Source organism: Heliangelus exortis, chromosome 21 (genome assembly GCF_036169615.1).
Source record: "Heliangelus exortis chromosome 21, bHelExo1.hap1, whole genome shotgun sequence".
Classification (NCBI taxonomy): domain Eukaryota; kingdom Metazoa; phylum Chordata; class Aves; order Apodiformes; family Trochilidae; genus Heliangelus; species Heliangelus exortis.
Genome location: NC_092442.1, coordinates 10424785 through 10452661, shown reverse-complemented (window position 1 = coordinate 10452661; position 27877 = coordinate 10424785). Strand labels below are relative to the sequence as shown.

The 27877-nt window shown below is 44.1% G+C and overlaps 1 protein-coding gene across 8 annotated transcripts in view; it reads right to left on the bottom strand.

Moving 5' to 3' along the window:
• The window catches only part of SGSM2 (small G protein signaling modulator 2), a 38822-nt gene that overhangs the window by 8995 nt on the left and 1950 nt on the right, over positions 1-27877 (bottom strand). For 2 of the 8 annotated variants that reach the window (XM_071765416.1, XM_071765418.1), the window contains exons 2-13: positions 22700-22775; positions 12733-12895; positions 10647-10808; positions 9405-9472; positions 9026-9171; positions 8740-8874; positions 8489-8613; positions 7404-7471; positions 5997-6160; positions 5348-5474; positions 3823-3957; positions 323-473 (exon numbers count right to left, since the gene is read on the bottom strand). In XM_071765416.1, coding sequence (XP_071621517.1) covers positions 323-473; positions 3823-3957; positions 5348-5474; positions 5997-6160; positions 7404-7471; positions 8489-8613; positions 8740-8874; positions 9026-9171; positions 9405-9472; positions 10647-10808; positions 12733-12895; positions 22700-22775 — 1520 coding nt within the window. Of the gene's footprint in view, positions 1-322; positions 474-3822; positions 3958-5347; positions 5475-5996; positions 6161-7403; positions 7472-8488; positions 8614-8739; positions 8875-9025; positions 9172-9404; positions 9473-10646; positions 10809-12732; positions 12896-22699; positions 22776-27877 lie in introns of those variants that run through there. The other 6 variants (XM_071765417.1, XM_071765419.1, XM_071765421.1 and 3 more) reach the window with 4 other exon arrangements.

The window sequence follows — 27877 nt, the reverse complement described above, 5'->3', positions numbered from 1 at the left end:
TTGGCCCAGTTATCTACAACTGCTCTAGATGCATCAAAAAATCCTTATTAACCTAGATGAAAATGTTCCCCTCACTGCAGTCATTAATGACTTGTTAAAGAAAGTTAGATGCATTTTTTTCTATATGAAAATGTGACCTGAGAGTAGTTTAATAGGTTAGCTTTAATAAACTAAATTTCTTGCCATATCTCCATCTTTTTATGTTAGAATCTACTTGAAAATTGTTATTCTCTGTCCCTGATACCACAGCCAGTAAAACCTCCCTGCTTTTACCTGTGGCATGCACAAGGTCTCCCAGGTGAACTCCCTGCAGTTTGCTCACCTATCATGGATGCAGTTGCAGCAGCTGGGAATGTCATAGGGAGAGCTGCCTGTTGAGCAGGACACACAGGAGGAGCCTTGGCTGCAGTGCTCCAGCTGCCACGACAGCAGGTTGGCCCCAAAGCCTTGCATCTCAATCATGTCACTGGTGTCTAGGAAAAAACCCAAAACAGCAAGCCATCAACTCAACTTTTTTATCTCTTTTCCCCTTTTCTGTGCATCCTGATGGCTTCATGCTTTACTTCTCAGCAAGCTCTGAACCTTAATTCCAAAAAGGGGAAAGCACCATCCCAGTGACCTCAGAAAACACACCTCAACCATCTGCATGCTGTGCACAGTCACTGCCCATGAAATCAAATCCCTTCAGCATTTCCCCTTTCTGGCCATGCACATCCCCGTTCATGTTTCAAAAGACCAGAGAGGAGGGAGCTGCAGTAACCACTGCCCTGGGGCTCTTGTGTACTGCTACAGAAATGGTATTTATGGCCAGAAAAGATCTTCTAACCTGACTTCCTATTTAATTCAGGTCCTAGAATTTCATTTTGGAATCAGCCATTTAAGTACTAGTCCAGCTAAAGTGAAAGTTTGAGTGTAAAAGAAATAAAGGCAAACTGACTCAGGTGTTTCAGAAGATGCTTCTTTCCCCCTCACAACCAGAACCTAAAATACTGAGTGCAGAAGGATATTTTGAGTCCTGCTGATTTCAACACAATGTCTATAAAAGTGGGATACTCTGTAGGAAATGTGATCCAGCAGTATAGTGCAGCTTCTTGACTTACCCCTGCTCCACAATCTATTTGCCTTTTTAACCAGCTTCAGAAAGGAAACCCCCCAAAAATCACCAGTTGCTTTTAGAAAGCTTGGCTTCAGCTCTTCAGCTGTCCCAGCTGGCATTTGAGCTTGTGGGTTTTTTTGTTTCATAATAAATAACTGGCCTTTCAGCTCACCCATGATTAAAATTAAGGCAAATTCCATAATACTAAATTCACTAAATTAACATTTGTAACAAAAACCAGTCCCCTGGGCCGTGCTTTTAAAACATACATTTGTTGGGTGGTGGTAGGGACAATTCCAAACCATCTCATGCATTTTAAATCAAGGCAGCATAAAGCATTTTAGTAGTGCCTGTTAGAAGGTGGGCATAGGTGAGGAAGGAGTGAAAACATTTGTTAACAGAAAAGCACAGGCTCATGCGGAAGCAGTCACGTGTATCTCATTTCACAAAACAAAGTGTGATGCAAAAATGCTCTTCACCTTAATTCTTCAGGAAGGAGCTGAATGACCCAGTATTTATTGCAGCTTCTTATTGGGTTCAAGTAAAAACCACTGGACAGACATTTTTAGATCATTATTTTTTGCCTCCCCTTCTACAGACAAGAAAAGTGGGTTTTTTGGTTTTAATTTTTCATTTCATTTTTAGAGAAACAAGGAAAGAACCCCACAGAACCTAAAGATTCAGATGAAAGGTACCTGGATTAGTGAAGAATTAGAGTGAACAGCATCTTTTACTTAGTTGTAGTGGTGTTATCTGTAACTTCAGCTACATGCAAAAGTCGAGCATGTTGCAAAATGTAAAAGCAAATGGCTGGCAAACCTGCTACAACAGTGTTGTCATTATTTAACAGGGATGCTGCTGGAGAGACAACAGCCAGTCCAGTCTAGTTCAGCAGGAATCACTACTCAAACAGAAGACATATTCCTACCCCTGCCATCACCTTCAAGATGAAGTAAGTAAAAGCAGGGATCTGACAGCTGTTCTAGTGGGATAACTGAACATTTCCATCACCTGACTGCAGCCTAAATTGTGTTTCCTATGCTTTAGATCACAGCATTGACCCCTTATCACACTTATCACACCTGTGTGGCAGTGTCAGACCTTCCTCCTTCCTCTTATCACCCACAGCCAGACACGATCAGTTCAGACACACAGAAACTTCCTGAAACACTATCTTTTTTCAAGGGGAACGCTGTATTTTGCCATTTCTTCCCATCCATACATTCCAAGAACTCTCTATTACTTTGGGTTGGCCTTTATCAGTTCCTAGAGGCTCCTACCTTGGGACAAGTACCTGGGCACCCCACAGGAAGTGAGGAGCATCTCCCTGAACACACCTTTGTACCCTACCCAAGCAGAATTCAGCACAATGCAGAGAGGCAGAACAATGACTGACTCCAACAGTTGGTCCCACCAGACCAGGGATAACATCCATTTGGAAACAAACTAATTATTCTGCTATTTAAAGTTAGGAGCATCTTATCTGGAGTCAAGATACACTTTTTTTAAGAAAGAAAAGTACCAGAAGAAGCACTTTCATGCTAATGCAACAAATAAAAAGCCAAGGGCCAAGCTTGCGAGTGGTCCCTCTGCTTCCTATGCAGGTGTCAAATTTCTGATAGCTGCTTTACAGCCTGATAACAGAAGATGCTGTTCTTGCTGATACACTCCAGTTATTAGGAAAAGGCAGAGGCTGTTTTGATTGCAACAGGAGCATGCCAGGCACAGGCACTCACAACAACACTTTGTTGATACTGGAGCTGTGCAGGAACTGTTAAGCCTAGAGGGGAAAGAGATTCCACATGAAGTAGTGGAAAAGCCTTGACAGCACCTCCCTGTCTTCTGGTCAACTGCAAGCCTTAGAATCAGATGTGTAGGAGAGGGTCTGGCATGAGAAATGGATTATTTTGTACACCATTCAGCTGCCTCCTTTGAGGAAGCAAGGACTTCTCAGTCTCCAGACTGAGCTACTAGGTGCTGAATGCTTGTAACACACACACATTTGTGCAGAATGGCAGCTTCATGTTATGACTTGCTTTAGGAAAATAATCAGCTAAAAAATGTTTGGAAGGTGGAGGATCTTGCAGCTGATCTGAAACCCACCTGGTCTATGAATGCAAGGAGTGGAATGAAAGCACCTGACCACAGAAATATATTACACTTTCATTAAATCTTCTCTACACACTTCTGTTACCTTGTAGAGGTATCCAGATCATGCACACCTGAACCATTCCTGGGCTCAAACTGTAACTCCCTACACCCTGCCCCATTCCACTTATGCTGGCACACTCCCTTTCTGATCTTGCCCAGCAAATGGTTTACTCTTGCTGCAATGGTTCACTTCTGACCCTTCTCATACAAGGCTGCCTTCCCCAGCCCATTATGCTGACACCACTAACTCATAGAGGGATAACACAAAGAGCTGCTATGCTCCCTCCTTCTCCTGTGAGAACATGCTATAGTATCCAGTTTTGATGGAGGTGGGGCAGGAAGCCTCCAAAGGTGAGGTTTGTTCAGCAGCACAACTGCTCACAGGAGAGGGAAGAGGCTGTTGTTCCCAGTTCCCCAGGGCTGTGAGCACATCCCCAGCCCCTCTGCACACTCAGTCTCCAGATCTCTAGGCTTGAGTGAAATGTTTCTCCCTGTAATAATGCCAACACTGTCGTATGCATCAGTGGAAGGAGCTGCAATAGAGCTCTGGGACACAGAGGGAGGAGGATAAAAACCTTTCATCCTATTAGGAGCTGTGAGGTTCCGAGAGCAGATCATTGATAGCATTGCGTGGAGCTTATCTTCCTCCTCCTCATCATCATCAACAGAGGCAGAGCGGCTGGCAGCTAAGTGGTGGTAGTTAATAGTTACTGCTCAAAGAAAATAGTGAAAGAGGAGCAGAAGAAGAGAGAACTCAGTTCTGCAGGAAAGCTCAAAAGGACACGTTCAGCAAAGACACAGGACATGAAGCCTGCCCTCTCCCCGAAGGCACAGTCTCCTGTAAATGGGTATAAAAATCGAGTTTATTACAGAAAAAAGCATGTTCCACCAAATCCAAAGCAGGCCAGCTCTGGATGGGGCACAGGCTGTGTTCCCAGAGCATGTGTGTCAACACGTGGCAACAGAGAAAGGTCCCAGAGCCAGCCTGCAGTAGGAGGGGATGCTTTCAGCAAAACTCCATGGGAATTCAAAGCTCCAGCGAGCCTCTGCCCTTCACCATGCCCTGATCACTGCTGTGGCCTCTTCACCACTCTGAAACCTATGCCAGGACCTGGACAGCAAACACTGCTCCCCAGGGCTGCCTGGCACTGCACACAACCTGCACTCAGGCCAAGGCAGGATGGACTTTTGCTGGTGTGAACTTACCTGTGCAAATAAAGAAGCCCTGTGAAAGAACGACCACCACTGTGGGGCAGTCCCCAGGAGTAAGAAGAGTTCAGCTGAGATTTCTGCTTTTTCAGCTGCAGTTAAATCCCAATCTAAGCAGTAAATCCAAATCCTCCATAAACTTTAGGGTCTGATCTTCCTGGGAAATTCTTGCTTCTTTGCCAAGGGGAATAAAACTGGACGTGTTTTTGAGAACTAGCTCAAATGCCTTCTTGCATGTAAGGGATTTGTATTCACTGATGACATGAGGTGGTTTGCTGCTTGGGAACTCATTTAGTTTCCTTGGAAGGGCCTTTATTTATCTATTGTTAAGTTCTTGCTTCCAAGCCAGGAAAACTTAGCCCAGGGAGTTCTTGGGGTACTTTAAGAGTTGAGTTTGTTTTTTTTTCTAATAACAACATTATGAGCAAGCAGTGTGGCCAATAAAAATATCCTCACTTTGGGAGCAAAACTGCTCTTGGCTAGTCAAGCAATCTTTTTGCTTTTTTTCTCAGTTTGCAAGCCCAGGAGAGTATTTTGAAAATTTCCTCTGAAAAACACAAAGTAAATATAAATAAGATTCCCTACCTAAAATCCTTTTCCACTAAACCAGTTTCACTGCATCAAGAAGCCCTACAGAAAGCTGTACCTGTTGATCACAATTATCACACAATGAAATTTTGTGATGGATATTCCCCCTCTGACTCCCAGAAAAATGTGGCTTGTTTGTTACTTTCAGTTCCTTCCCAGGATATACTTCAAGGGTTTCATATTTTTATGTGTGTTTGGTTGTTGTGGGTTTTGGTGTAGTTTTTTCTTTGGTTTTTTTGTTCTCTTGCTGTTGTTTTCGTTGTTTTTGTTGGTTTTTTAACAAAGTGAAACACAGTCACTTACTGTTATCATGCTTGTGTCCTGGATAAATAATTCTGAACACATAGTCTGTAGAGGTGTCAGCTGGCATCTCCTCTAGGTCCACTGATTTGTTGCTGTTCCGTTTTCGAAGCTTTGGAAATACCTTGCCCTAGAGAAAAAAATGATTCCAGGCATTCAGCTCAGAATGATTAGCAGAGCACAGCAAACTAACTGCTTCACACCTGATGCATTTTAAATCTTAAAATGAAACTTCCCATGTTAGGAGGAGGTGAGGGAGAAAACAACAGTAGAATCAGAGATAGAGGGGTACTTAACTTCTCTGTGTCCTGAGGCCACAGTTTTTTCTTGTAATCCACAGGAGCTGGGCACCAGCTTCTGCAATAACCCAAGCCTCTGGCACTAAGCATGTCCCAGCCCATTTGAGTCTCACTCCCTATCATTTCATATTTTGGTACAACAGCAGATTCAGCTCATTGCTCAATCTGGCAGTGAACGCGTGAACAACTCTTACAGACTATCTGTGTAGGAATCAAACTGGATGAAGTGGAGGTACTCTGCCTCCCCCTTTGACTTCCAGCTGCTTTACTGACACACACAGACACTGTGGAGCAGGATTCTGGTTGAACAAAGATCAACCCTACCATGAGCAGCTCATCAGAAAAAGCTGTACCTTGCCCTGTTGGGACCAAAGTGGTGGTTCCAGCTGGCCACGAGGCAGAAGACCATTTTCCAGACAGGAAAGGAATGCGAGGAGGTGACCTCCTTGGGGGAAGTGCAGTGGAGGTCTCTGAGTTCCATCCTGACTCACCAAAACTAATGTCCATCTGCCTTCTGCTGCAAAGGAGGACAAGGGAAGTCCACACTGTTACATCAAAACCTCTGTTTGTTGCTCTTGCCATCTATGTAAATTTTATTTATGATAAACTCTAAGTAGATAAATAAACCTCTAAGTCACAGTGCAGCCTAGGGATGATCTTAGTCCTTAGTCCTAAAGAAGCTCAGGACACAAGCAAAACTGTTTCATGCAGAAATATTTAAATTGATTCTGAACAATAATATAATAAATAATAAAGGAGTAAGTAAACTAAGTCTCTGGTGTATGACACAGTTTGACAAAGGACAAACAATTTAGACTGAAAACCAACTGAATGGATATAGCCAGAGGCTGTCAGCTTTATTCTTGTGAGAATTAGCAAATCACATTCTCTATTGTAAATTTTTCTCATCTATCTTCACTGCCACTAGAAATTCAGCACAAATAAGGAAAACCACCTTGGGCCACAGATACTCTTTTAAGCATAATGATCTGCATCTTGTACAATTTTCAAAAGAATGTAAGTGAATTAAGATTCTTAATTTCTGTGTCCAAAACAGAATTAATGAGGCCTCTGGAGCCCCCTGTGAAAGGGGGATCTCTAGGAGCAGGATGTATTCTGCAGCATGGCAGCCTGGGATGCACCTGACCACTCAGTGAAATTCTGGACAGGCACAAAGTGTCCTGGGGAAGCTGGGTGGAGGGAGGGACCTGAACTAGTGTTGCCATTTGTCTTCCTCTACCAGCCAGGGTTCTGGGTTTTCCCCCCCAGAAAACCCAGTCAGAAGTGCTAAAGACTCTGAGGGAGGAGAAGCAATCTTCAGGGGGTTCTCATGCCTATGTATTTTAAAGCAATATACATAAAATGTCTGCTAAAACAAGCTTTTAATTCGAAAGGTCCTGTAGTCCAACTGTAACTCAAACCTGACTCTACAGGCTGGTGGTCCTCCCCTTGACCATTACAAGGGATGGAGGATCATGTTTCACAGAGCCAAAGCTTCTGTGTTTCATACCTGCTGCTCACAGTTTCCCACAGGTGACTCAGAAAAGACAAAGCACACAGGAAAAACAAAGGACATAGAAAGCAACTGGAGCAGTGTTCTTACCAGGCCTTTCAGTGAAGACATCTGAAGAAGAAAAATGGTCTGCCTCCTTTTGCAATAAACCCCTAACAGGCACCATGCACAATGGTGGCAGCATTAACATTCCCCTGGCAGAAAGGAGCTTTGGAAGAGCCCCCATGAGAAGAAGGTTTATGCTTACGTTGCTGATGGCAGTGGATGCAGACGATCTGGCTGAGTGGCACTATTAATGCGTAGTCCCAGTAAACACTGATAGGGAAGGAAAAAGTGCAGGAAACATTGGGGTTTTCTTTCCATATTCAAGAATGCTTGCAGTTCCAAGCATGCAATAAAAGGGCTCTGCTAAGTTAATAACTGCTTATTAAATCTATTCAGTTAAGATAAATTAATTGTCAAGTAAAAGGCCAAGCAACTAGTTCTCCACAGTGGGTACATCTGGCACCAGCCCTTTCATAATCTCTCTCTTCACCTCCCTTTCCCTCCTGCCCCACATCAGGTTAAAACAAGGCTCTGGATAAGATAAAAATGCTTGAGGCAGACTTCAGGACAGCCAGGTTCAGGTTCTGCCTTGCATATGTGAGTTATGGGCAGCAGCACTGAAATCCACTGGGGCTCACACTTACAGATTAAATGCTGGAAACAGCCCTGAACCCTTTTAAGAACAGCCTCAACAGAATTTAGCAATAAAAGCAAGGGCAGAGGGCTTCATTAATTCTCTATTAAAAATACACATGAAGTTTTATAGAAAGAATGGAGTGGATTAAGCATTCGAGCACTGTTCTGGGGTTGAAGGAAGGACTCCCTGAGGAGACATACCTTGCCTGGTTCAAGATTTTACCTGTCTTACTGCTGAAGGAGAATGCCAAATTAGATGAATAACTGATCTAACGAAAGACAAACTACATTGCAGGTCTCTCTTTTGAGGCTGAAATTAGCCATGCTTGCCAAGTTGTGAAACCCTGAAGGGAGATTCTAGCATTGTAAGGAGGGAAGGTAGTGTTGAGTCTGTTCTCCCAAACACCTGGAAAAGCAAGCGTTTTTTTTTTTTTTTCCCTTTTGAGAAAGCCTTGCATCCAAGTGCATTATAGGACTTTTGGAAAGTAGATTAATCTCTGGCAAAAGAGGAACAGATCCCAAGCTGCCCGACATCCCAACTTATGCACTAATCAAAAGCCCTTGAATCAGCCTTGTCACACTTATATTGCCAATTCAACCAGAAATAAACATTGTGAATGCTTCCAGTCTTTTCCCAAATGCAGTGACTACCTTTTCTCCAGCTCCGAATCTCCTAGGGTTCCATTCATCAGCTGATTTGGAGTCCACTTCAGTGTCAAACTATCTGCTGACTGATGAAGGGACAGATAGCCAGGAATTGCCTCCAGGTCATCTTTCTGTTCACAAAAGCAACAGACAGACAACCCAGGTGATTCAAGTGCACAGCTATAATGAGGTTACATTCTCTCCAGGGACAGACAGGCAGCAAGTCTGTGTGCTGGCCTAAAACTCAGTGTACTCACTGGCTGGACTAAGACGTTGTTCTTGCCATAGAGGAGGTGTGTTTGGGAGTTCTGGTGCAGGGACTCCACGTACTCCCGTGCCGAGGCAGCAAAGCGATCCTCGGCCGCGCTCCCGCTCGAGTGCCGCTTCCGGATCTAACACACAAACCACAGTCAGGACAGGCCCGGGAGGAGGGGAACCATGGCACCAGCAGGCCAATAAAACAGGAAGAGTGTCAGTCAGACCCATCTCTTCTACTGGCAACCTGTGGCTTCACTCAGAAATAGTGACACAGTAAATACCTACTCCCAGGGCTGGGCGCTTGGAGGGAGAGTCCTGGCGGCCGTGTGCTCCGTGGATCCGGTGCCGCTGCACCAGCTCATCTGCTGAGGGGTCTGTCCAGTAGTGGTCAGCTGTCTTAAGCTTGGTGTACTCCAGTGCACATGGTCCAACTAAGAAAAAGAGCCCAAGAAAGAAACCTCCTGAGTGTTCAGAAGCATGCATAGTCTTATCCTGCTGGGCAAGTACTGAAAGTGAGATTTTCTTCTCAAGCTAAGTGAATATTAATGATCAATAGTTGAACTACACACTATAGAGAAAAATAGTGTTTGGTAACACTATTGTAAAATGTTTTAAGAAAGAGTTAGTTTTCTATAGCATAAAAAGTAACTTTGTAAGAACTTACCTAGGAGAGAAGCCAGTATAGGGCCACAAACAGGATCTGCCATTAAAGCTTCTTTTTCATAATATTTACTAGGAATAAAAGATCAGTAACCAGTTAAAAACATCAGTGTTTTTTTTTAGAAGCTCTTATGCCTCCTAGTAGCATGAATCCATTGACTTTAAAATAACATGCTGCTGCTTAGCATGACTACAGAAGACATGTTCCAGGTCAGATGTTATAAAAACTGGGGCCAACATACATTCAATAAACCTGTGCTCCAGACTTCTATATTTAACAAGATGACCACCACCTCTACTTTGGATCCATACTCTGCCCCAGTAAGCTGTGTAATCTCAGGCAAGTCAGTTCCTCTCAGAAGGCTCATTCTGCCTCAACTGTTCTGGAAATGAGAGGCAGGAGCTTGCCTCTTGCTAAATGTGTTTACCCAGTATATTTGATCTGGGGCTTTGGGCACTAATGCAATATGGAGACAAACAATAACACTCCACAAGCAATTTTGTCAGTTTTCTACAGAGACTGAGATATCCACAGATTCTTAAGTATCTCTCTATCTGTGAGGAATAATCCTGAAACACTGTCAAGAACAATGAACTACTACAAACAGTAGCTCCTGCAATGACCCCAAAGTCTTCTCATCACAGCAGGCAAAGCTGACTTATGAAGCCCCATAGCCAAAAAATCAAAGCACCCAAATTTCTTGAACTGTCAGTGTCCTCTGCCGTCTCTTCCACTAGATGGGGCTCAAACTCTAAAACACAGCTCTCAGACCCACAGGCTTTGGGTAGCCAAGACTGTGCACCCCCTGTGCAGAATTATAAGAGCACCAGTGCAAAAAAATTGCCATGGCAGGGGGTACAGATGTACCTTTCTAGGGCCATCAGAAGCTTTAGTATTCTTACCTTTCTCTTCTTATGGGAAATTGTCCCCAGTGTGCCCCTTAATTCTTTTTAAAGAAGTTACGGGATGGTAGAAAGGCACATGGGGTAAAGAACCACCTCTGGGGAAATCAAAGCTCATGCTTGACAGCAGGGAGCAGTGACAGAATATGTCACAGAACAGAAAGAACTTGTCTTTTCGTTTTAAGAAGCCCCTGTGCATTGCATTCATACAGCACTGATCGTCTTCCTTCTACCAGAAGTCTGCATTACACAAGTTTTAAGAAGACTTTTGATTAAATCCCTTGTTGCAGATATCTGAACACACCAGTCCAACAAATTCCTGTGCTTCTGATTCTTTCCTTACCTGCAATTATCCACAATATACTGCACAATCTTGTCCAGCACTTTCTCGATCAAGGCTGTCCGAACCCAGATGTGTTTGATGGCCTGTGGTGTCAGGACAGGGGCTTTGCTTGTGGCTGATCCCTGTCTCTTGAGGGGCTCCTGCCCATTTGGCTGATTTTTCCTGCAAAAGAAGATAAAGTAAAACTAGTCAGAATTCAGACCAGTGTTCTCTCAGAAAGCTCTCCAGAGAAAGACTGCAGGGAGGTGCTGGAATGCACTGCACATATCTGGCAAACGTGCATCTGCACAGTAGCTGTGTACACTGTGTTAATACCCATTATGACTGGAGTGTGGAGTTTTAATCAGGGATTTTCTGAAAACCATGGCTCTAATGATTTAGGGTGCCTCAGTTCTGAGTTATGAATAGAAGTCTGTAAAGATTACCTAATTCACAGACAGATGCTCTAAAAAAAGCCCTCAAACAGGTCTGTATCAGTGATGTTGAGCTACGCAGTCACCTATTAAAAATATTTTTTTCAGTTCTGGAGTATTACGAAGAGCCCAACATTTGAGCTCCTCCAAAACTCCCACACACCAGGCTGAAATGAACAGGCTGTAAATCCACTGCACAGCATATATCCCAGAAGAATGAAAACCCAACAAAATCAAAGTGTAGCAGAAAATAAGCAGCACCTGATGAACAGAAGTTTGTTTCTTATCGAACAAAGATTCACACTGAGCTGGAAAAGCCACAGGGAGGATGGTGAGAAGTTGTAACTGTTCTCTGAGCTGTGTCTGGTACCTTCAGACTGAAGGTAGCCACAACCCCAAGAAGGCACACAGTAGTTTCAGCATGAGATATTCCCTCTGAGACCAGAAGCATGGAGTAGGATTTGGGATACCACAGGCAGAGGGTTTCCAGGGACCTGCTGCCACACCATCCCCAGGCAATCCTCGGGCACAAACCCATCTTTTCATTCTCCCTGTAAATCACCATATACAGCTACAGCACAGTCTGTGCTAACATCTTGGCAGCAAAATCCCATCTCCTACCACCTACAGAATGACAACAAGACAACTAAGAGAGAAGCAACATCAAACTGAGAAACTAGAACTATAGCAAATGAACATCCAAAGCCAGCTGGGAGCTTGCTTACAGCCAAGACCCCCTGCTTGTTCCTACTGCATAAGCCAGCACAGCAACAGGTCCACCCCAGAAACCAAGAGCTGAATGCTGCCTTTGAGAGCCAGGATGGCAAGCTGGCTCTATAAAGCACCTCCCAAGTCAAGATATACACATGACACCACTAATATGAGAGGAATTCAAATGTGTTTAATTGCCTCCTAAACAGAGGCTTTCTTAAGCCACAGCCTCAGGAGGATTCAGGCTGCTGCAGCTCTTCTGTCTCATTTCACATGTTCAACGAAGCAGAGTCCACCCCCTGCAGCACTTCCTAATAGTGTCTCTTTGCTGTGCAGATCTTCTACAGCACTTAAAAATCTGTGGTTGTTAATAGCTGAAAAATATGAAAATTTTCTCTGAGAGAAACCACTGAATTTAAGTTCAGTTGCTCCCTTCTGTCAGAGGGCACAGCCAAAGGTCTCTGGTGGTTGGAGGAGAGTTCATGGGGGCTCTTAACTGAGGAGAAAGCCTGGGGAATTTTCAGTAGAAAGCACCTACTTCTACCATAATACCCACAGATCTTCTGTTACTGGTTTGGCAAGGAGCATGGCAGAACAGCTTTTCCAGTAAGTCTGCTCTTCAGTTGTTCTTGCTGCCCACGTCCCTTCCCACTGGCTCACCATACCCTGACTGTGAGCACTTCCAAAAATCATCAGCTATTTTTCACTTCTCTGGCTTTTGTGGGCTGGCCACACTGATCCACTATGCTGAGAACAAAACAGATCACCAAAGACCCAATTCCCAACCTTTGTCCCCTTGATCAGATGGGTCAAATGACAACACTTGCCTTACAGTTACAGACTCTAAAGACAAAAAGCTTTAACAAACGTGGCCACCCCTGCATTCACGAGCAGCCTCTGTATCCTCTCCATCCTGCACACACACTGTATGACCCTTGCTGACAGGCAGACCTCAGCCTCACCTGCTTTCCAGCTGCTGCTGCAGCTCCTGGACTTTCTTGCAGACATCCCCAGCTATGGTGTATGTCTTGCCCACCTTGGTGAAGAGCGCGGCCACCTTGTCGGTGCGCAGGAACCCGGCAGCCCTGCGCTTCAGCATGTGCAGGAGACAGCCTTCCACAACACCTGCAGGGAGAGGGAGGAGGAGAGGTCATGGGCAACACTGCCCTTCAGCCTTCTCTCTGCTCAGTGCCATCTGCTAACACCCAGGCTCAGGTGGGGAGCCAAGAAAAGAGAGCTGGGGGTGGGAACAGACAGACAGGTGATGTCTCAAATGTCAGAGGATGTGAGCACGTGTCTAACCTGCAAGCAAAAAACACCTGCTAAGTTACAGAGAGCACCAGTACATAAGTGAATCACAGGACTGAAATATCTCCCAGTATTTTCACCCTGTTTCATGCACGTCACAGTGTGAAAGACTTCCTGATTCTACTGAAAATTAAGAAAAGGCAACATTGCTGCAGCCTGAGAGGGAACAGAGATGCAGACAGACCTACAGCTACAAGAGATCCACCTGTGAGGTTCTTTGTGCAAACCTCACTGTAACATGCTCTGGTGGGCACCAGTAAGAGACCACATTGCACTGCTTCAGCCTTGTGAGGCTGTGCATCAGAAATCACACCAGCTCGCAGCTAAACAGCTGCAGGGAAAAGAAACAAAATGAACACAAATAAAAACCAAGCCTCTCCTGCCTACCAGCTTTCAAATCAAGACTGCAGATGACTCACCAGGCAACACTGCCCGTAAAAAGGCATGAAGGAGAACAGGCCCATTCATTCCTGGGGAGGAGGAGCATCCCCCTTTATGGAACATCCCCCTTTCTGGGCAAGGTGTGCACTCCCCAGAGCCCAGGCAGGGCCACCAGCCCCACAGAGGGTGGGAGTTCTGCAGGGGGTGATGCTGTCCTGTGGCTAATGACAGCAGGCAGTCCTGTGGTACTACAGCTAGAATTGCCACATTACATTTTCCATAGCACTTCATCTGCATCACTCCCAAGGTCTGGCAGCTGCCTGTTAAAGAAGGCAATATTCTGTTGTGCTTTAACTCAGCATAATCAGGTGCTGAGCAGTTCCTGAAGACTCCCCCTCCTTAATGTACTTCATGGGCTCCAAATCCCACAATACCTGAAAATCTGCACCTGGAAAAGACCTACCCTTGCTGCTCAGTCCCTGAAAAGTAACCTGAGCCCCAGGCAGGGCTGCCTGGCACACAGAACACCTCCTGGGGTCAGCTGGATGCAGAGGATGCCAGCCTTGGGAAAACCACCCCCTCCATCTCCAGCACTGCTACCCTATGTCTTTGCTTTGCAAGGCTGAAGAACAACCTGCTGAATGAACAAAAATATTAAGAGAAACATTTATGGGGTATTAATAACTTCAGGTTTTGTGTCTCATCAGTCTGGAAAAAAGAAAAGTCTAATTGGCTTCCTGCTATCACATCCTTACCAGACAAATTAACTTAATGTGTGTTCAGAAAGCACAGTTTTGCTCTTAGGGTACAAAAACAGCACTAGAAAAACAAATTGGAAACATGTTGTGGGATAAACATGCCACTATTTTGCTTTCAACTGCAAAGGCAAATATGTTTTTAAGGTAAGTAATATTGGATAAGATCTGGTAAAAGATAAAGTTTCAGTGGAAACCCCTAATTTCCCTATTTAATCCCTTTCAGTGGGATTAAAAACTGATGACTTGGGGATTTGGCATTATTCAGTTTTAATGATTTTTAGTGAGATGCAACTAACCTAAGTTAGCAAAGCCAAGGCTTCATCCTCTGCAAAACAGAGGACTCAGCATTCTCTCTTCTTCCTAGTCCACAGTTTATTTAGACTGCAAATTTGATATGTTCCCTTATTGCACAGTTTATTATAAAAACCACAACCAAAACTCCCATTTAATCTTAAAATGAAACCAGGGACATGGACTGTCTTCACAGCCTCTCCTGCAGCTGCCCAATATGAACCATGTCAGGAAACACTTGACAAATATGCCAAAAGCAGAGGGTTGTGATGCACGGAGCTGTCACCAGCTTCTTCCAGCATTCCAACAACAGGGACAATTCCAGCAGACACAGGAAAACCCCACTCACACAGAGCCATCCCTCAGTAAGTGACTAACTCAGGAAACTGGTAAGCCCTGGGGAAAGCAGTGCAGCTGGTGTGAAGGAAGCAGCACATCTTATGTCCTGATAATGAACAACTTGGGGTTTTCTTTTGTTTTGTTGCTGGGTTTTCTTTTTTTTAAAGAAATAAGAGCATTTAGGCATTCACAGCATACAGTTAATGTCTTCAGCACAAATGCTCGTGCCATGCAAATCCACACCCTTTCTGCTTCCAGGGCAAATGGACAAAGTGCCCACTGTGTTACAAAGTGGACAAATTTAATACTGTCCCATCCATGTTATTTCCATGTCACTGTAACCCAAACACAGCCTCACTGGGCAGTACCTATCTGGTGTTCATACACGTCTACACCCACCCACAACTACTGCCTCAGGAGACAACCTACCCCTTGCCTGCTCAGCCATGCTGAGCACAAAAGCTGAATATCAGCACTGTTCCCTGAAAGAGGGACCAGGACCCCTCAGCCACCAGCTCATGCCAGGAAACATTCACTGCCACCACAGGATGTCTGTAAGTGACTAAGGCAATGCCTGTGGCCTTGCAGGAGCTGGAGCCCAGTGCTGATGACATCTCTTTCAAAGGAAGAGGGAGCATCTGTGCAGAGGCAGCAGCAGGAGCGAGCGCTGTTTGGCTGCCCCGGGGGTTTTGCAAGGCCAGGTAGAGCAGCAGGGGAAGAACAAAGAGTGATGACAGCATGGGGATGATTTTCACATCACAGGCACGGATCCTGGCTAGCAACCATCACAACAACTCTTAACCCAGCTCCTGTTTTGCTCTGTCTTTCAATTAGAAATACAGAAAATGAAAAAAAAAAAAAAAAAAAAGCAGCTTTCCGGATGCCTGAAGCAATGCAGCAATAATTGGTTCCAAATCTTAAATGAAGCAACCTGCCTTCAAAAATAACTGCAGAGAAGTGCATTGCTGTTGCTTAGGAAACAGGCTCTCTTCCCACCCTCAATGTTGATTTTTTCTTTCTTTAAAACAATAAAATATTAATGAAACAAATTTAGTGAAAAGCACAGCAGGCACAGCTTTAATTATTAAAAATGTTGTCAGCTGCCATGGAGGGCAATTTCTACAGTGACTGCCCCTAAAGCCCCAATATTTAATTACTCCATTGTGACATTTCTTATCACAAGGACTTGGCATAACATCAGTCCCCAGCTGACTGTAATACATGTGTAGTGAATTAGCACATTAGCTAAAGAGGTCAGCAGGCTGGGGGAGTCCAAGAGGGCTTTTTGTTTATTGCATGTCCAAGAGCAGCAATGAGCTCACTGGACCCTGTCAGCATCACCCACAACCAGGTTCTCCTGCACGTGCACATGCAGCCAAGCTCAGACAGCAAGGAAACTTTAACCCATCCTGAACAAATTTGCAGAAGAATCTCCTCAAGATGCAGAATCTTTGAAAAGACAAAAGAGGACCCTGATAGTGATGCTCAAATGGCCTTGCAGTGAGGAAATACAAAGTATTTCAGGACATCTCCTTAGCTCCACTCACCTTTTCATTTTTTGTTTCTTTTCTGTTCTAAACAAACTAGAAAAGTTAGATTTCTATTTTCTAAGCATTGGATTGAAAGAGTAAAAGCACATTTTTTACAGTGAAATAAGCCAGTGTGTACAAACTCTTACTCCTGAAAACCTCCATGTACTCCCAGGAAAGTCCCTCCTGTTCCTTGCCCTGTTCTGTTCAGGAAGGCCTCCATCAACTGGGCTGCTCACACTTCTGCATTCTGGTAACCTGCAAGGGAATTCCCACTGGTTTTGGACAGCTCTGGATTTTAATGTGTCAGAAGGGACAAGAAATTATAACTGGACACACACTGGTGTGCACCAACACCCCCCATTTCCACAGTGCATCACGTTATCAATCAGCAGGAATCAATACATGTACTGCAGCCACCCTCAGACACAGGCACACACTGGAGACAGACACAGGGCAGAGCTGGGGGTGGAAAAAGGATGTTGACAGAGGAGTACTTTGAGGGAAGAGAGCTGGATGGTTCAATAAATCAGGTTTCTGCAAACCCACTTCATTTTTGAGAAACCAAAAATAGCTCATCCCCCTGGAGCTGCAATCTCCAGAATGCAGAGCTCAGATTGCTGCCTTAGAAGAGTAACACAAATAAACAGCTTAGCTGCTACAGTTAGAAGAACCTTTGGGACAGAAAAATGAAGTTATTTACCTAGCTGAAAGAAAATGAAGCATTTTTCCCTTTTTGGAATCTGACTCTCTTAGAAGACATAAAGAGATGCAGATCTAGCTGTTTCTGGAGGAACTGCTAACACCAGAAAGATATCAACAGTTAGTTTTGTGTACAAGCAGGTACACATGTGCTTCTATCCCCAAGTATGTATGCACATGGACAAATAAATACTGTAAGCTTCTGAGCAGAGCTTAGCATGATCCTGTGCCTGCCCATCATCACCTCCAACAATACATACATACAGAAACTGCAGAAAAAAGCAGATATTAATTATGTACAGACTGGAAGAGCAGCAATGTGCTTGGAATAAATCAACACAGCTCAGGTAATTCCTTGTATTGCTCAGCTGACAGCAGCCATCTAAAAATTCATTAACTCCAGCCAGTTTTGAGGAACATCCCCTGCAGTATCCACTGCTGAATTTAATTAAGTGCAGATATATTATTGATTTGCAGTCCAAATAATCATGGTCCTCAACAAGCTTTGAAAAATGACACGCTTTTATAACTTCAGCAAGGCTGCTCTGTGCAGTGCCAGTTGAACAACTTCAGTTTTCTCCTTTTTTCCTTTATGAAAATCGTGACATGATTTAATGGAGTGTGAAATAAAAGAGCTCCAAGGATGGGGTTTGAAGGGTGGTAAGCAAAGCAGGCCTGTGAAAAGACTATTTATGGGGTTTATTTAGCAGATGAAATTTTCCTTAAGAGTGGAAGAAACACCACAGCTAAATATCTTGTTTTCATGGAAACTGTGCCCAGGGAATAGAATTCATGAGGCTTAAGAAAATAAGAACAATTGAAAAGAAGAGGATCGTGAAGCAGCAGTCAGCTGCTCATCATCTGCAGCTGCTGTGGTTTTACCTGGCTAATCACAGATCTGACCAGCTTGAAACCCAGTTTATAACCAAGTTATAGCATGCTTTTTCATTGAGAAAAACTGAAAAGCAAGCATGTGCATAGGTCACAATCACCATTTGACATCCTGTCTTCAAGTGCCAAGGAATCCTAGACTCTCCAGCTATATCTGTCCTGACATCATATTTTCAATAAGTCAATAAGGGGAAATCTAAAAAAAAAAAAAAAAAAAAAAAAAAAAAAAAAGCATACCTCCTCAGTTCTAAATATAACTCTAGGTGTGTACTGCTCTTTAAAATCTTGACCATTAAGATTCAGGGATCTCAAAATGGAAGTGTTTAAAGTGTTTCCATTAAATGTTATTAAAGCTACATCAAAATGACTGAGGTTTCTCTAAATAATTGAATATGATCCAGACTGATGGCCCAGGACTAAAGCAAAATGTTTAGCAGAGTGTTCTAAAAAGCATGAGAGATTATATTTCACTTCCCAGACTAAAAACATGTGCAGTTCAAAAACTGTTTGATTTCACTTCACAGCTAATATTCAGTCTCTTTTTTTTTTTTCCTCCCCTGTCCTCTACAGCAAGCCTCTCATTACTTTAAAGCAGTCATCTTTGGAGCACAATCAAAGCTTTTAAATGTGTGTGAAGAAATATTTGCCTTCCCCCAATCATAATAATCTCTGGTACTCTCTTTGGGCTAATGTGTTTATGAAGTGAGGTATAACCTCTGTAACTACTTTTGAAGCATTAATCATCACTGAAAACGTTTGTTTTCCAAACAGGAGCAGTAATCCAGGGAGGCTCATATTTCATTTGAGACCTATGTTTCCAGAGGACATTAACTGCATTTTTTAAAAAAACATCAATGCCAGGGTAGAAAGCCAAAATAATTAAAATAATAAAATGTCTAGTTGGACAGTGGCTATTTAAATCTATTTCTATACAAGTTATATTTCTGTGTAAAAAGAGATGTCATATGGACAGCCAGGACACCTCAAATACAAGGTCCAGACTAAACCAAATCAACCTCCTGTTCCTTTCACTGAACACCTGTTAACACTTTGTTTCCATACTTTAAACAGGAGGCAAGGAAAGGACTTCTAAAAGGAACTTCTCAGCTTAAAAGGGTTTCCCACATTGCCTCCCCCCATGACTTTACTGCAAGTCTGAAGGTTTTACCATCCTGAAGCATGCCACTGGATAAGAACCTCTGGATAACAAATGGATTTAAGAAATACATTTCTATTTCTCAGTTGATTTTATCTTCCTGTCATTAACTTTAATCCAGTCTTGTAATTTAGGGCCATAAAGGCAAAGATTTCTGACTCATGATTTTTCATTGCTTGGGGCTGGCAATCCTGACTTTTGGTGACTGATAATTGCTTAGATTTCAGGCCCTGCATGAGAAAAACCAGAACAGAAGCTCCAGCATCATGTAGTCATTGGCTCCTAATTAGATCTTCTCTTTGAAACACAATCAACTTTGTGTGAAATGGGTTAACAAGTCATCATAAGACCAATGAAAAAAACATTCCCACAACTAACCACATTTTTGTGGTCAACTCTTAGGTACTCTTAGAAGCTTAGATTCCTAACCAGCACTGCCAGGCACTCCTGCAGCTCAGGCATGCTCTCCTCTTCATCCCTGAAATATCCAGAGAGATTATCTGGAGGATCACAGGTTTCCTGGCTCTCCACTGCCATCCTTGACTGAGACACAGCCAGGACATCAGTCGATGCTATTTGAGTGTATTCCTGCAAGCATCTGCAGACCCTTAAACTTAAGCACTTAACTAATCTCAGACTAAGCACGAGGCTCCAGAAAATTCAGCCAAACAATTGCTTTCCTATTGTCCACTACCTCCAAAATTAATGGAATACTAATCTGCTCCAGGAAGCTGTGACAAAACCTAATTAAAGCTGAGAAATAACTGTTGAATTGTTTGACATAAAGTCTAGTCACACTAAGTGGTTTGCATATTAACTTTGATCATGTTACAAACTGAATTGGCTCTACAATGCTCACAGGGCTCAAGAAGCATTCGTGTTGCTCAGAATTTGCCAGCCCTTGCACTGTGAACAGGTGTTGATGGATAGAGAGCTATTCCAACTAACATTCCCCTCTACTTATTTTCCAAGAAGGAAGTATCTTACACTGCTAATCATCCAAGCACACACCACTTGGAGGAAACCAGTCCTGTGAGATTCATGGCATGAGCTACACACCCTTGACAACATAGAGAACAACATTTCTGTCTTAACACCCATTCACAAATAAGGTGTGTCCCATTGTGTTTGCTGTATGAAGCCAACTTAAATTAAAATTTAAACTTAAAGGTTTTAAATTCTTTGCTTATAGCAGTACATTAATGTCAGATCTAAATATGTGCAACCAGGCAGAAAAAGGCTGAGCAAAGCTGCAGGTGGTTTTTGGACAAACACAGTAAGTGCAATGCACTGCACTGGAACCTCTGCTTGCTGATCAGTGGTAAATACACAGCAGGTAACTGCAGAGAGAGATGCAAGCAAAGGTCCCCCTTTCTCCTTTTCCCCTGAAGTGTAAGAGCTGGGAAGGGCTAGAACACAACCAGCCATGACAACTTGAGGGATACTGGTGGCAGGAGGGATGCAGAGCAGCAGCGTTCCCGGGCCACACGTCAGGAGATGGCAGCTGCTGTTACCAAGGAAACGGCACCAGATAACCCAGGCTGAAAACATCCACATCCAGTTCCTCACAGAAACGCCTGCCCACTGTCCACCAGAGATGCTACAAACACCCACCAAGCTGGCAGCATTTCATTATGCCCCAGCTGACAGCACAGCAGGGGTAAAACTCACTCAATACCAACCCACAGCCCAAAGAAACCTGGGCATTGGTCCTGATGTGGCACATGTTAGCCACACAGCACCAGCCCAAACTGACCCCCCAAGGCTCTGAACAGAGCTGGATCTCTGATAAATCAGGCAGGATGAAGGAGTAACTGGAATGTAACCAGGTTATAAACTGGATTGAGGCAAAATATGAAAACATCTGAATTCATTGCTTCCCCACAAGGCTGAAAATGTCAGCAGATCACACAGGTGAAGCCTACAGACTGCAGCAGAGTCACTGTGGTTACAACAAACCTCTACCACCAGCTGAGGAGATGTGGCTGGCACAGAGACATTGTCCCTCCAGGGCCAGCAGGGTGGCACAGAGCCCACCTGGGTCTGGAGAATGGCACCTTCAGCCACTGAGGAACTAGGAGAGTCAGGGAATTTTCAGTTATTGATGCAGACAGGTCCTGAAAATCAACTACCATATATTTAAGAGACTCTTCCTAAACTCAGCCTTGGAGGAGTGTAAAATGATTCACAAGGATTCTATATTTATAACGAAGATTCACTGAAAATGACTCATGCACTGAGGCAATCTAATTTTAAATAGAAGGGAAGAACCTCTCGAAGAGGCAGATGAAACCAGAGTGGGGGAAGGAAGAGAACAGCACACACAGGAGAGCCCCAGCCAGAGCTGCCAGCCAAACCTGCTGGAAACACTTTTTCCATTCATTCACCTGAAGTGACAGTAGAACATTCAGCTTCCCCTATTTGGGTTTAGTGTTAATTAAGTTCTACATTCAAAGCAGCTGCAGGCTGGACTACTGCCTTAGGATAGGTAGGATTGCTTGGCAATAATAAGGCAGCTCATGGAGAGTTATTAGTTCTTCCCTGCAGAATTCAGAACACAAAACCAACTGGAATGACAGCAGGAGGGAGGGAGAAATATTAAGATTTTACAGTATGGCTAATTTTGGCAAAGCAGAGTCTCACCAAAATAGCTGTCTCCCCACTATCCCTTACATCAACACTGCAGAACATCTCATCAAATACGATGGTATTTGGAAGGCATATTCAAAGGCAGAAAATGGACAACCACCACCACAAGCCCTACAGATCAAAGAGGCAGCCTGCAGCAAGGGCACAGGCTCAGGTTCCTTCACCTGCTCCTACCTCCAGACCATTTTCCTCAGTTACTTTTTCTCCTCTGCATAGTGCAAACATACAGTAGATATAAGAGGAATATTTAACATAACCACAACCTAAGTGGAGGAAATGGCTAGAATCTATACTGACAGCAATTAAACACTAGCCAGGGAACATGCACAAATCTTGCACTGAATATGTAGGGATTAATAAATTCTCCTAAGCTGTAAGTAAAAGGTAACTTGGAAACAACAAGCAGGTTAGCCTTAGATCAGCCCTGCACATGCAACCACAGAGCAACGTGGAGTTTCAGTGTTGTGTAAGGAAAAGGTCCCTACTCTCAGACTTGGGCTTTTAGTAACATGTCAATACTTATTTCTCTAGACAGTCTACTTCTCTAATTCCCACTCTTCTTAAGCTCTCCAGTGTGATCAACACATAACTGGGTGTGCCTGGCTGCACATGCTCAGTAGATGTTGATGCTGGTTCTCCTGTCACTCTCAGTTAAGTCTTTAGTTTGAAGCACAAAGAGAAGTGGCCAAAGATTCCCAGGCCATGTCTGATGAGCAGAGTTAGTTTTTTATTGGTCCTGGTAAACTACAGGCTAGGTTTCAGACCAGCATCCAACTGTTCCTTCCCACGGAATAAAGTGGTCAAGTGGCAGGGGCCTTGACTCTATGATTTCTTATATTTAAATTCCTCTATTTACCAGCAGAGAAAACACATTTCTATAGGAAAAGTAAGATCATGGAGTGTTGGGTCTGTGGGTGTCATTTACCACATAAGGCGATGATGTGACTGCTGTCTTCATGTACAAATTTCCTGGTGACTGCTTCTTCCATGATCTGCTTTACCTGAAATAAAGAAATAATAAGAATTAATTGTAAGATCCCAACACAAACCAGCACAGCACTTGGGAGATCCCGTTTCAACTTTTGCTTGCCCTTTCCCCATCAACAGAGGACCAACGACCCATTCAAGATACTCTCTGCAGGGAAGGAAGGATAAAGGTGTTTAAGAAGGGACAGGAAGGACAAACCCAAGCAGCTTTTCATGGGCAGAGTGAAGCTCTGGTAGAACAGCCTAAGGCCTGCTTGGGCCATGCCCCTATAGTTACCAGATTATTTCAGTTGTGGTGTTCTGCTCTCTTCCTCAAACACAAAAAAATCCCTGAGCTACACAGACATGCATCCTAAGAGAGGTTTACAGCAAACTTTGCCCCATTTGAGGGCCTTCCATATCACAATAATTACAAATTATGCTCTTGAAGCTCTGCTGCACCAGACACTATACTGAAGAGAGGGAAAAACCCTCCAGAGAAGACAGTGCCATTGGTTTCACTTCTAGACATGAATTCAACAATTACAGCAAACACAAGTACATTTATCACACTTCTTACTGATTTAAAATAAAGTTCCTCTCCAGTTTCAAGGCTGATGTGTCAAGCTCCAGAGGGAATTCAGCGTGGATTACTGACTTTCAAAAATTAATGAAGAAAACAGACAAATCTTACACTTAAGCTCTTGAAGAGAGGCTGTGGTTACTCTCCATTCATTTGCCAGCTTATTCCTATCCTGATGTCTTCCTCAGCCTAACACCAGATGAAACCTATTTGCCTCAGCCAGTTCACATATCAGACACTCATTCCTTCCTGGCTATAGTGCACTTGCTTTTCCAGATAGAAATCCAGAATAACTTTTGGCTTCTCTCACTTTTGAACTATAATTACAGGGTTAGGACACTCTGCCTAAAATGCCACATAATTTTCGATACGTGAAGTAAGCATTACTGTGGCAGAAAATCTGGCTTTTTAAACTTGAAAACAGTATTTACAGCAGTGCTGGAAACCAACAAGCAGTGACTTACCTAGCAGGTAACATTTGTGTGGCAAGTCTTGACCAGGCAGCTCAGCAGCATGGCCTGAGTGCCAGTGCAGGCTGCTCAGTGGTGGGCTGCAGACCCCAGGGACCTCAACCCCAACTTCTTCAGCAGGGCTGGCAATGGTGCACTCAGCTCTCATTAGGCTGCACCTGGCACCCCAGATAACCAGTTCAGAGCTAGCTGGGTTCCTGGTTCTCTGTTGCATTGACAGATCCAGAGGCTCTAAGCCTTCCTGCTCAGCACTGGAGCCAGAAGCTGCAGTGCTCCAGGGACAGCTGGGCCTGTGCTGCCACTGCTGTGACAATGAGGTGGCAGCTTGGTGCCTTTGCCATTTTGAAGGGCTTCCTCCTCCAGAAGGAGCATTTGAGAAGCCAATTCTGGATGCTGTGCTCCAGTAACCATGGAGAGCCCTCCATGCCCACTCCCATGCCCCAGCCTGGCTGCAGGAGCCTTCCAGAACAGGGCTGCCTGCTCCTCACCCCAAATCCTGGTCCCAGAGGATCCTACAGAACTGGGACTCCTTGTCAAACAGGAGCCCTCTGGGTTGTAAGGAAAATGTTGGAGAGGAGGGTAGCATGCATGTAAGAGGTCTTAAAAGTAGAACACGTTTTACATCTGAGGACTTCAAGTCTCTTGCACCTCATAAAACCTGGCTCACTATTCACATACTGAGCCTTGATAATATAAACTCCTACCAAGGCAATTGGTTTCTTTCCTGTGGCATTTCTGACATGGCTGTAAGAACTTTGGACCTTACAGTAAAGCAGTGGGAAGTAGAAGAGTAAGAGCATATCAAGAAAGAAGCTGAAGTGTGAGAAGGTCTCATGGATGGGACCTAGCAGAGGAAGGAATAGGATTATTTTGTTTACCCACCATTCCCCTTTCCCTTCTCACATTTTCAGTCACATCACTGTTGATTTACAATCTTGTTGTCCATTTATCTTGGCAGGAACCCAACAAAACTTCTTCCAACCTCACCTAGAGGTTTAGTTCTCTAGGTAATAGCACCTAGACAGACCACAGCTCAGCACAGGGAAATGGACAGGGCAGCTGTGCCCCTCTGCTGTTTTAAATTCCAGCTCAGCCCTGACCTGAATATTCACACGTGGGAGGCAGCAAGTTATGGCAAACAGAGCTTGCAGGGGAAGCACGAGGACAGTGCCACCCACTGCTCCAAGCCAACTCTTCTCCATGGCTCAGCCAACCCATCTGTGAAAGAAGGACAGTGGCTCAACCTTTGCAAGCTGTTCTGGTTTCACTGGATAAAAACTATATTTAATTTACCAAATGAAAGGTCTGATTTATTACTGGCAAAAAGTACCTCCAAGTGTCACTATCATGAAGGTGGACAGAGGAAGCACAAGAGAGCTGCACCAGGGTCAGCCATGCACATTTGACTCAATGGCACGAATTCAGGCACCACTCAGGACTGCAGACTGTGATTTCAGTCTCAGCTCCCAGAGGAACAGTAACTGGAATTCAATTCCTGACGACAAGGAGGGAGAGCTGTTTACCAAGAGCAAGAGCTCTGGAGCCCAGAGGCCAACTCCCCAGTGTCACACATTTCCTAGGCATACCTCTATCACAAATCTTTATTAGCTCAGTGTGTTATTCAGATCCCAGTCGGGAGCCCAGGATCAAACATTTTAAGTTTATTAAGAGCTAGAAAGAAAAATATTTCAGATGCAATCATCAACCCTCCTTTTATGCAGCAGCACTATCTGGTCAGGCTGTCAGCAGAGTTTGAGTCCATGACCTCCTGAGCTCAGCAGGAAAGACCAGGCAAGCCCTCAGTGCCTGCTCCCAGCTGGCAGCAAACACCTTTGCACATTTTCTGGAGTGTCAGTGAGCATTGCCAGAAACACTTTCAGGACACAGGCAGCAGATGTGAAGATGCAAAAGCTGGAATATGCAGTGTTCTTCAGTGCCACATCATTCCTCACTGCCACGTAATTCAGGGATGCTCCAGGCAAGGAGCTGAATCAAATGTTTCTGATGAAATGGAACACAAGCCTTTGTTTGGTTTGGTTTTCTTTTTTTTTTCCTCCTTGCAATTTTGTGCATCTTTCTTTTTAGGGAGTGATGTTGTTGTGTCTCTCTGTTCTGGGAAGGCATTTGTCAATGAAGCTTTCTGAACATAAGCCTACACAGACACCCACCTGCAGATGCTAACAGACCTGAACAAACTGCAAATTAATGTCATTAAAAGAAACACTGGCAGCCTGCCCCCTTCACTGACCCATCCACCTGCACAGGTACAGAAATGGATCCAGCCTGCTGAGCTGCTGTTTGCTGCCCAGGATAGAGGGCTCAGGTGGGAAGGAGGCAGTGGATGTTCTGCTGCAGTGTGCCACAGGCTCCTCCATCACCTTGGAAACATCACCCTGCTCTGCAGCCCCCCCTCTGCAACATCAACACAGGATCCACTCATCCCAGCCAGGCTTACACCTGCCAGGTGGCACAAACATGGAGAAAAGCAGCAACTGCAGCAACTTCTGTGTTTCAGCCTCTCCATCCATGAAGCAGAAGCATCCCTGCATCAGGGGAACTGCAGAGAGCTCTGAAAGGCCTCAGCAAAAAGCTCCATCTACCCCAGTAAAGATCTGGGCACTGTAAGAGTGAAGAATATCCTGGTGAAAGCATTATCCAGGTCCAGCAAAGCAAGTTCTCAAATTAAAGCTGATATGTGTGTGCATGACATTGTAATGAATCAGTGCTGGCTTCCTTCTACATACAACAATGGCCAAAACTTTCAAAAGCAGTCAAACACCAGCACAACTCAATCCTTCTGTAACTTTCAGGGTTAGGAATGACCTCCCAGCCCAGCCCCACTCTTTCAGCACACAGGCTGCAGCACTGTCCTCAACCAAGCATCATGATGAGATGCTGGAAAAGCAGCCTGGGGACATGCATGGGGGGAAAGGCAGCATTGGAGGAAAAGAACAGTGCTCATAAAATACTGAAATAACCAAGACCATGTTTAGCCTATGTAGCTACTGCTCCTCTCATTTATTAATGGTTGCATTTTAGTTGTAAAATGAGGAATTGCATTTCAAAGGGCTCTGAAATTTTTCAGGGTGAAACTGCTAAGCTTATTGTTAACCTGGTTGTTTCACAGAGAGAGAGTGCTGTGTTTAAATCCAGAATGGCAAAAAGCCTCCATAACAGTAGGCAGGAGGAAATAGCCAGAGAAAAGCCTGTTTTATGAGTCTACTTGTCAGAACAGATTTTCCTGCAGAGAGAGATAAACGTTTGAAATGTGAACTTATAAGCAGCCTCAGCATGAATCCCGGTAGAGTTGAATTTTCAAAACACATTACATGTCTTCTGCTCCATCTGAGCCAACAAAATACATTCTTTACCAGTGGGAATTGAGAGTCCATCTGAGAAAAAGCAAACAACACTAAATTTTCCCAAAGGAAAAACACAAGAGGTTTTGCAGAGAGAGAGAGAGAGAAAAAAACACAATAAAAAAAGCACTTTGCACCAATAGAATTTGGAGACAACCATTTTGCAAAGACAACTGAATTTTAATAGGCTTGGTGTAAGCAACATACAGAAAGAATATGCATGCTCTGAAGGCCATTAGATATTGAGGTTAAGTGAAAATAATTCAACATGAGAAAGAGCTTGGGCTTAAAGGACAGGGGAAGGAACAACTACTTTAAGAATGGACCCACAGACAAGTCAAGTTTTCAAAACAATACCACCAACACACCAGACACAGAAGTATAAGTGGCTGTGTGAAAAGTCACACAGAATAAAAAATCAGATTGAAAATTATATCACAAAAAGTTAATTAATGTTATTTCAGGCAGCAGAATCTGGTGGTTGGTACACTAGGGGTTTGCATTCAGTTCCTGGCTCCACTGATTGACTGTCTGAAAGAAAAGCAGAACCTCAATCTCAGTTTCTCTGCCTGCCTCCTGGTACTGTTTGTGCATGAGCAGAAGGCAGAGGGTCCTCACTATACATCTGTGCAGTGCACAGGAGAGAGGTGCCACCTTAATGGGTGTACAGTCACCAAGAAGCTCTACTATTTTAGGATGGAAAGCTCTGAGCAAATTCCAAAATG